At 31.7% G+C, this 10922-nt stretch overlaps 1 protein-coding gene across 1 annotated transcript; it reads right to left on the reverse strand.

The window, feature by feature from the left end:
• Positions 1 to 1552: 1552 nt before the first annotated feature.
• Positions 1553 to 5057, reverse strand: LOC131626230 (plasmodesmata-located protein 8-like). Its single transcript, XM_058897069.1, has 3 exons — positions 4161 to 5057; positions 2002 to 2109; positions 1553 to 1883 (listed from the first exon to the last, which is right to left on the reverse strand). Exons 1-3 carry the CDS (start codon positions 4924 to 4926, stop codon positions 1879 to 1881), a joined length of 879 nt encoding a protein of 292 aa, XP_058753052.1. The 5' UTR covers positions 4927 to 5057; the 3' UTR covers positions 1553 to 1878.
• Positions 5058 to 10922: the final 5865 nt, after the last annotated feature.

Raw genomic sequence — 10922 nt, forward strand, 5'->3', positions numbered from 1 at the left:
GGTTAGCGCAACAATCGGGGAGGGTCGAGTTCGGGTGCATTGTTAATTTCTGGGACATTCCGCTTGAGCAACACACCTTTGTAGGAGACACACCGGACTATTATTCACACTCACACTTACATTATTCACTTCTCTTCCATATACACTTGTATCCGTTCATTTGTTAGCGCACATTCCGCTTGAGCAACACACCTTTGTGGGAAACACCCCACTTCTCCACCTAAAACCTTAAGGTGATAGGTGAGTGGGTTCTGCCACTTATATATGCTCAAGTCACCACATGCATATCCAATGTGGGACTATTATCCACACTCACACTTGCATTATTCTCAACAAAAATTGGGCGAAACACAGAGTTATCAGTGCAATTGTTTCACATAAAGTTAATGATAAAAAAATTGAATATTAAAAGAAAAATGAAGTTAATTATCAAACTATTAAATATTAACGAGAACAAGAAGTTACTAATTAAAATATTGAAACGGGAACATGAAGTTATTGATCAAACTATTGAATATTAACGAAAACATGAAGTTACTAATCAAAATATTGAATATTAACGGAAACATGAAGCTATGATCAAAATATTTAATGTTAACGGAAATATTAAATTACTGATCAAGATATTAAATATTAATGGGAACATAAAGTTACTAATCAAAATATTTAATAATAATAAATATAAAACTACTTATCAAAATATGGAATAATAATGGGAACATGAAGTTTGTGATAAAAATATTAAATAATAATATAAAATTTTACTATTGGTTTAAATATTTTTGACAAAAATTCCAAAACAAAAATAATATATATATATATATATATATATATATATATATGTATATATATATATATGTATATATGTATATGTATATATATATATATATATATATATGTATATATATATATATATGTATATATATATATATATATATATATGTATATATATATATATATATATATGTATACATATATATATATATACATATATATATATACATATATATATATATATATATATATATATATATATATATATATATATATATATATATATATATATATATATATATATATATATATATATATAGGATGTGTCATATGAGAATGAATCTAAAACATTAGATTTTAATAATGGAGGATGGAGGAGAGAAAAAAAAAGATTGACACTTAATCTCCACCATTTATTTTAAAATCTAATGGTTCAGATTCATTGTCATATTCTCACATAAAAATGTCATTCTCATATGATACGTCCTATATATATAAAAAAATTATAAACACTATTTTATTATCTATTTTAAACAAATTTATTTTATTTTTATTATATTTTGAAAACAAATGCGCCTATCAATATTTCTTCATATCTTCATATTTATTTTTTCATATAATTTTTATTTAATTATTTTATTTAATTTATTTGATTTTTTATACATTTAAAACAAATGAACATACTATATCGGTACATTTTGTGAGACCGTACCGGTATACCACTAGTTTGTTTAAAAAAATATTAGTGTGTTTTGTTTCTACATCAAAAGCCAACTAGAAAAGAAAGAGTCAACAGAATAAAAAGCAAGTAAATTAGAAATAAGTGCAAAGAAGAATAATATAGAAATGCATTAAGAATATTAAAATGAATGATGGTTTTTTGTTGGACATCCCAAAGGCAAGACAATATGCAGCCCTTTCTATGTTGATTTATATTATATTCTCTACTTTTTTAATCTAAAGGATAGCTCCCACTTTCTTTTGTCACAAAAAGAATACATTAAATTGATCAAAAAGTGAAAGTAGGGTTTCACTAAAATTTAACAAACATTTGTGGATCTTTCTCGATGATTACCCTTTCATATAGCACCTATATCTCCTTAATTAACCTGCATGAAATAAAGAAATATATTGATCATGATAACCATATCATATCATTTCAATAATTTCATCAATGATATGCATTTAATCTAAGCATCACAATTTTAGTAAAATAAATTATTATACCTGCTGCTTTTTTGCAAATTGAGAGAAGGACAACTAGAACTGCTAGACCCCCAAACACTCCCACAATGATTGCAACTGATTTGCCAACTTGATCATCATTGTGGGAATCTACACAAAACAAAACACCAAGTTTTTGAGAAGAAAGTAATATAAATTGCGACAAAAGCTGAGAAATGTTTATATATTTGAGCAGGGCCGGTCCCGACTTTTTAAAAGTCTAGGGCAAAAAAAAATTGGGATCCCTAACAAAAAATTGATTTTTCATTCGTTTCTAAAATGAAGAAGAATCTCAGAGACAAAATAAATAATATGAAGTCTTGGTTGTTTCTAACAATAAAAAGAATTTCAATTAGATCAGAAAAATAACAAATCAAAATACAAATAAATAAATTTAATTTCATCATAAAAATTTGATAATAAATAAGTTCATTGTATGATAAACTTTTAAATATTTAATTATATAACATAGTCTTAAAATTTTATACTAAAATAAATTAAAATAAAATTATAAGGGTTAGAATAAATAACTATTAAAAATAAAATTTAATTTAAAATCTCATTATAAAGTTTAATTGATCATATACAAATTATTTTATGATTAAAATTTGAGAAATTCTAATTGTCAAAATAATTATATCAAAAAGTTTATTGAAAAATAATAATTATTAGGTATAATTAACTAAATCTATTTTTTTTTATTTTTAAAATATGTACAATTAACCAAATTTACCTTAACTACAGTTATTTACTTACTACACTTATATTCTCTATAAATGAAGTGAGTGTTCCTTAAAAAAATGATAATTGAACATTTAGAAGCCACTAAGTAGACATAAAGCTCTCAAATTAATTACAACACCACTGAACTACAAGCAACAAGATGATTATGAATTTCGCTAAAACGTATATATTATATTCTTTCGGTATTATATTTCTAAACTACAATCCTAAAAATTGAGGCCACCCATTTTTTGAAGTACTGGACTATGGGCCTGCTTGCACGGGTCCAGAGTCGGTCCTATATTTGAGTCCACTTTAATATTTAACTTATGATTTGAAGAAATTGATAATCTTTTTAACACTAACACCTCTAAATTAAATAAATATGTCTGTGTTAGTGGCAAACACAGACACAGATACTGAAACTGATGACTATATTTTATTTTATTTTATTTTAAAATTATTACTGAAGTGTAAATGTCAGTATCATGTTTGATATTTATGTTAGTGTCTATGCGTTTCATAGTTATTAAATAAAAAATGTTAAGGGTAGGAAATTAAGGAAGATAGATGTGAGTTTCGATGCGCTCTCTCTGTTTTTTTAAAATTCCATTCTTTACTTTATGCTAAAACAAGACACTATTTAAAGGTGAAGAATATAGAATGTGATGCTAATTACAAAGGGGGTTTTCATGAAAAAGAGTAAAAACGAATAGCACCAAGGTGCATTTTCCAAAACAAAGTATAAAAGCTAATATGCTTAATGCTTTTGCTCTTACTAATATTATTGACCATTGCATTTAGAAATTTCTCATAGGTACTTATGTTTCCCTTTTACCTCTAATTTTTCCTATTACTTTTCCATAAAGGGGTCTTTGAGGGTAGGTTACTTTAGTAAAGGAATTCGTTCTTTCTTCTTTGAATAAGAATCCAATTCGTTTATTTATTTATTCTCATATTATGCTTTGTTCATGCTTATCTTAAAAATACTTTAATACACCATTAGTTAAGCCATAAATAAATAAATGAGTGACAATCCTTTTAAGTAAGAGAAAGTAAAGTCATCAAGATACAATTATGTACAATGATATATCATCATGATATAATTTTGTGCTATCATCATGATATATTATCATGGTGATGGTGTGTATCTACAATTGCGGCATAATATATGTAAATGTTTTTTTAGATCTTACAACAATATTAATATTGCAGAGGCAATTGCGGCAATTGCTATGATTTTCATGTTGAATGAAATATTGTAAGAAAGTGTGTTTATAACATGTGAATAATTCTTATCTTATAAATCCGCGTAAGTCATTTACTATTAGGTTATCCTTATCGGACTACTCCGGATGTTTGTCTAGGGTTTAATGTAATTTAGAACCATATATGTTATGGATTTGAACATGAAAAAAGAAGAATGAGAATGAATATACCTCGTTCATCATAGTAACCAGAAGCCCAATACCGAGCATAGCACTGTCCCAAGAACACATCAGCAGCAGCTGCTGATCCACACAAGCTCTTCAGCTTTCCAACTGCATCAACCAAGCAAGTTGAACAATCTGTAACACTCAAATCCCCCAAACACTGCGCAAACCCTTGAACCAATCCAGAACTACTAACCCTAAATCCATTCGCGGTTTGCAAATCTTCAAGTACATCGTCTCTACGTCGAAAAAACTCAACATCACTACTCACACCTTTACTACATTTCTTATACCTAATACCCGTATCCAACTTTCCAAGAAAATCACCACTATGTTCATATCTCACATAACAACCTTCAAATTGCAAAGAAGCACCGAGTGAATAAGGACACACTAACCCTATCTGGTTAACACATCTTCCAACACACTTTGAGCAATCAAGTGGATGCAAATCACCTCTACATTGGTATAAACCATAAACAGCTCCATATGGTTGTGCTGTTGAGGTTTCATTACCGATTGCGAAAGAATCGTAAGTGACTTCTGATGAGGAAGACGCAACTGAAGATAGAAAGCTGTTGAGGTTGGATTCAAAGGGAGTGTTTGGTTGGTATTTTTCTTGTGAGCAGCTTGCATAGATTGTGATGTGAGTTCTTGAAGGGTAGCTATGAGAAGTTGGAAATGAAGAAGAGAAAATTAGAAGAAATGAGAGTCTCAAAGATAATATGATGATGATTCTTTGAGTGGAGTGTAGTGGAAGATTACTCAACATTTTTTTCTTTTGATTTTTTCCCTCTTCAAGTGTGAAGTTTTGTTTTAGTTTTGTATGGTTTTTGGTTAAGATATGATGATGAGAGAGTGAGAGAGTGAGACAATGGTTTGTTTTAGTGATTGGTGAATGAAGCCTTTTTCTTTGAGACTTTAAGTTGGTAAGGACATAGAGCATCTACTATGTCATGAGTGAGTAGTCAATGATGGTCAAAAAGATTAAGATAACCAAAATTTCCATTTACATAAAAAACTAAGGAGATTCCTTTGTAATGTATAATATGTTTTCCAACTAACTTATTTGCTAATTGTTGCACATGAAAAAATTAAACAGTAATGCTAATCCATAAATTATATAAATACAACTCCATCTTGTATAGCCTTATCCGTTATTAAATATAGTAACAATGAATAAAAGATTATCAAACAGGTTCAAATTAAGCACTTATCATTACGATTACAAATTAAAAACAAAGCAATATCATTACGATTACAAATTTGACTAAAATTTTTACTATAGTAATACCCACAGGGTACCGGAGGTCAAATACATTGACTTTATTGAGCATGACAATCTGTATTAAAATTAAATTTTGATCTAATTCATTCTTACAAAATTAATTTATAAGGTGAGAGATATCAGTCTATATAAAATTTTAACAATCTTTGTCTTTAATTAATATGGGATTTGAGATCTTTCGAATTCACCCTCTCACGCCTAATATTCTATTGAACTTAGTGTGAAGATATAAACAACGGGCGATCTATGGTTCGATCCATAAACTATGATATTGCTGAAGCGGTAAAGCGGCAAGCAAAATATTGGAAGTATTACTCCCGGAATTATCATCTTCATAGTGATTAGTGATTATCAAATTGTCGTTCGCGACAAGTCTCGCGTTTTTGAGTTTGGTTTTGAATGGGTTTAAAAGTGTAAATGCGGGAATTAAACATATGAACATAAAAAGAATTTCATTCTTCAGAAAGTAAGAACTTATTAAGCATGCATATAATCCACTCTTCACAAACTTAAACCTATCGACCAGTTATACTCAACCTACAAGACTCATCAATGTCATCACGTATCAACCACAACACCCACTATATCATCTCGGAGGCGATCTCTCAACCAACCTCAACAACACAGAAGACAAATGTGTTACTCGCGTCGACGATCTCTCAACACAACAAAACCAACACATAGGAATTAAGCAAAGACACCCAAGTGAATGTCAGCTCTAAATCTATCTCTAGAATTCAGAAACTAACAGATAATCATCCTAGATAAAAATTCGAGCAGTATATATCTATAGCAACCCAAACCCCAAGCATAGATAAAAATCTAAGATAACAATCGACAAAGATTTGTAAAGCAAATTAAATATAACGCCATGGGCGACAAATATACATGAATTCAAAGTAAATACATATACAAAACCCACCTAAGAGAGAACACACAAAGAGAAATGAACCAAAAATCTTTCGGTTTGTCAGCGCTGATCGATGATCAATCAACCCTGGATCATCCGTATGCAAGCTCCATAGTTGTTTTCTAAGCTCTAACCTAAGAAAAATGAAGGTGATGACTTTGAGAACAAATACCCCAAAGCATAACCCTAAAAATCTGTCTACAATTCTATTGATACACTTTCCAAAACGCGCAGACCGCGCTTAGCGCGCATATCCCACTAAGCTCACTCAGCAGAAAATCAGCTTTGTATTTTTGCCATAACATGAAAATCGTAAGTCTGATTTGCGCCTAGTTCAAAGTTTTGGAAAGCTTATTTAATGTTGTATATAAAAATGAATAAATATCAATAAAATTGATGATTTTTATCATCTTTATTTTGAGCCTTATTATTTGATGAATTGCTAAAAATTACATTCTTGAAGCTTAGCCTTTGGCTCTTATTACTCGATGCTCGAGTTATGGATGAATACCTACAAAATGAATGAAAAACTATCTAATGGTACATAAATAAATCGAATACTCCAGGAATACGTAATAAGTACAAATATAATGAAACTGTACGCATTCACGCACAAGTTGAGGAAAAAGAGACAATAAGTGTCATAAAACTATATACAAAAATAACTACAGTTTGGCACTTATCAGATACCATATTAGAGTTATAGTTTGACCTAAGTCATCTCTGCAAAATAGGCTAGTGAGGTGAGGGTGTCACTTTATATAAAAAAATTCCAAGTTATATCTCTTACCAATGGGAAGACTTTGGGATTTCCCAATACACTCCCTCACGCCCACCACTCTTTTAGACTTGGTGCGAAGATATAAAAAACGGTGGGCAGTCCATGGTCTGATAAGTAGGCTATGTATTAGTGTATGTGGGTTGAGTCTAACTCATCCCTACAAAATCGTTTTGTAAGATAAAGGGTGTCACTCTATATAAACGCTTTTCGATCTCTATGTCTAACCAATGGGAGACTTAGAATATTATCGATACACCTTCTCTCGCTCATTACTATTGAGCTTGGTGCATGGATATAAACAGTAGAGAGCTCATGGTCTTATTAATAAGTCATATTAGAATTAGAGTTTGACTAACCTCCTCCCTACTAAACTGGCTTGTAAGGTGAGGGGTGACACTTCATATAAAGCTTCAGCAAGCTCTATCTGTAACCAATGAGATATTTGAGTTCTTCCCGGTAATATACGTTACATCGAACTTATAAATTGATTGCACCATATCATGCTTTCTCATCAGGGTGTTTTTGCGATATACCCAAACATTTTGAGAAACAACATACAAGAAAGAATGGAGATCACATCCTAGATCTAGTAGTGCCAAAATTAACTATTGTTTGAGGAAACCTGCAAATGTTGACCTAGTAATACCAAAGAACAATGTAGGCGAGATGGATGCATATCCAAAATCTTAAGTCTTTGTTTGTGAGTTATGAGAAAATGGTGTGGAGGGATTTGGGAAAATGAAAATTAAAGGAAATATAGATAAATATTTATCAATTTTTGAAAGAATGGTTTTGTATATAATGATGAATGAATGTTTATCATTAACATATTATAAAATTTTGTAATATGCTAACAACATATTGTGGAACCTTGTTTTGCATGTAACTAATCAAGTAAGTTCCATTAAAGACAGGCATGCTTTTGATGATAACAACTAGTCTTTGATGACAACAACTAAAGTAAAGTGTAAATTGGTTAAAAATACAACCAGATCATTAGAATTTTATAAGTAGTATTTTCTAATGATAACACCTACAAGGAATATAACTCAGGCCTCATCTCAAAGTAAAGTTCAAGAAATTGTCTAAAAGATGAAAGTATCAAGCAAAGTCTTGAAGAATGTAAAAATCTGCCTAAATGCGTCTAAGTGAATATAAATTGTAAGAGCATTAAGATATTTCTCGTAAAGTATAAAGCTAATCAGACTCACATGCATAAACATGTTTTCAAAATTATTTTTATCAAGAAAATACTATTAAAAAATGTCTTGAAGTCGTGTTAAATGAGTCGGGAGCTGTCAGAAAAAGCTCTGAGAAAAATTGTGTTTTTGCGAATCGATTGGCACTTATATTCAATCGAATGGGATAGTGCAAAATTGAGTCCTAAGTGATTAGCATATTATCTTAATGATAGCCAACGACCATATGTTCGTCCTTTTCTTTTTAAACTTATTGATCAATTGTATTTAGGAAAACCAATTGATTGGAGCATTATGCCAATCGATTGGTGTCATGCCCCAAAATGTGCCCTCCATTTTTCAAGGCATTTTGGTTCAAACAACCCCTTCAAGCTCCAAAGGTCAACAGTCGACTGGTTTGGCCTAAAAGTCAACTGTGGTCAACATACAGTCAAAAGTCGGGATTTTTGGTCAACATCAAGTATATGAGGTCACTTTCATCATTTGATCAAGGGTTGATCATGATTCATCAAGGAAAGTTCAAAAATCAACAAAACTCAAAGTTTCTAAATTAGGGTTTTGGATTTTTGTCAACAAAAAAAAAAAAAGGATTTTTGGACTAAAAGTCAACTGAACTTTGACCAGCCATAACTTTCACATACTTTATAAAAAATTTCCCAATCAAAGCTCATTTTGAAGGAAATTCAATTCTCTACAACTTTGTCTCACTAAGGGTTTGGCCAAAAATGCACCATTTGAAAGATATGAGCTAAAACATTAAGGTTCTTTTGAAAGTCAATAAAAAGCTATATTTTGTCAAGGAAAATATCATCAAGATAAAATCTTCAAATGCCAAAAAGGTTCTAAAGTGGCTTGTAGAGGACATATCGGGCTTTCCAAAAAGTCCTAGAACACATCCATACCATAAAAATGAAGGAGTTATGCATTGATGAAGTTGGCCAATTTTTGAAGGAGTGCTGTCATACCCCAAATTTGTCCTACCCTTTAACTTCTAACTGGCTTAGGCTTTGCATTCATGTACATACATCACATAGGTCATAATCCATACCCATGCATTCATATCATAGGTGCTATTCAAGGGCTAGCAAGAAAAGCTCTGTTGCAAAGAATTTCTGATCAGGGAATAAGGAGACTGAGGTATAATCATGTGGTTCTATGTTCAAGGAAGTACTCCTGGACTGGGGTCTCTCTCTGTCTTAAATCAAGGCATTGGTTGAAGGATACGGGCTTGCAAATCATCCGGTTCTTTAAATTAGGGTTTCTTCGACCAAAGTCAACCAGTTGACTTTCTGGTCAACATTTAACCAGGAATGGTTTCTATGTGTGAAAAGCTTCTCATACTGACCATGTGGATGTGGTTGTTTAACTGGATTTGGCTAGAAGAGATTTAATCGGGAATTTCATCAATAGTCGGAAAAATCAGAACAGTTGACTTTTGGGTCAAAATCAGAAGAATTAGTCAAATATTGACTTTTGGAGGAAAATTAATCAAGAAAAGTCAAAGAATGGATAAAATCGAGAGTTCGACAAAAAGTTGCAAAAATAGTAAAAAGACAATTTCCAACACTTAGAAAAATTTTGATGCCCTAAATCTTGGTGAGTAGTCCACTTCAGCACTAGATTACACGTGGCAAATAGCATTTTTTGGAGAAATTTCCAACATCAAAGTTGTTCCTCTCATGGAGGAGAACAACTTTGTAGTTGGACACTTTTTCATTTGAAGCTTGTATGAAGAGTTAAAGTGGTGTGAAGTTGCTGGAAACTCATTTGGACCAAGTCATATTCCAGGTCACAAGTCAGGTCATGACCTGACATTTTCACAAACACATGGCATGCCAATTCTCCAGCCATTTTTTGAGCTCTTCAGAAGTGATATGAATGCAAACTTGGTATCATTCTCTTCCTTGCCATCTCCTCTATCCATTGAAACAAGAATGGGTACAATTGAACAAATATTGAGTGAGATACAAGTCTTCAAAGTGGTGCCCCAACCCTGACCAAACTCTACAGGCAGCTAAGGCACAGAATTCTGGGCACGCAACGCATTTCAGCAAACACATGGTGGGCCAAATGTCAAGGCCTATTTCTTCCTCCACAAGTCACTATCTTAAACAAGCTCAATTCTAAACTCCTCTTTGCCATGCCCTCTATCCAATGAGCCCAAGATCATTAGTTTTGAATAAGTATAGAGCAAGATAGAGACATCCCAAGTCGTGTCCTGACCATACCACATTCTTGCCATGGATTTGAAGACGAGGCAAGTCAAGCGTGCAGCACACTATGCAATGTCATTCCACTATGTTATAAGCCATTTTTCTCCCATATACAAACCTCATCTTAATGACTCTCAAACACCAAAGTTCTTTAATCACATGCCCTCTTCATGATGCACTTGAGTTTGGAATGATTGGTGCTTTATAGTTTGAGATATCAATACTCAAAGTAGGGGCATGAACATGATTTTGTCATTACCATTGTTGCTGCAGCATAGTGCACAAAGCCATTCCCCACACCATCACATTGCCATTGCTAACCATGCAAATACTACACACTTTGAAAGCTTGCGTGAAACTTGCCCCATACACATAAC

This window comes from Vicia villosa, unplaced genomic scaffold (assembly GCF_029867415.1).
Source record: "Vicia villosa cultivar HV-30 ecotype Madison, WI unplaced genomic scaffold, Vvil1.0 ctg.000278F_1_1, whole genome shotgun sequence".
Classification (NCBI taxonomy): Eukaryota; Viridiplantae; Streptophyta; class Magnoliopsida; order Fabales; family Fabaceae; genus Vicia; species Vicia villosa.

Bases quoted from the DNA above. Each gene is read 5' to 3' on its own strand.
- LOC131626230 (XM_058897069.1), bottom strand. From the start codon at position 4,926: ATGTTGAGTAATCTTCCACTACACTCCACTCAAAGAATCATCATCATA. The intron at 2,110-4,160 runs GTATATTCATTC...TGTTTTGTGTAG, and splicing joins TGGTTACTATGATGAACGAG to ATTCCCACAATGATGATCAA.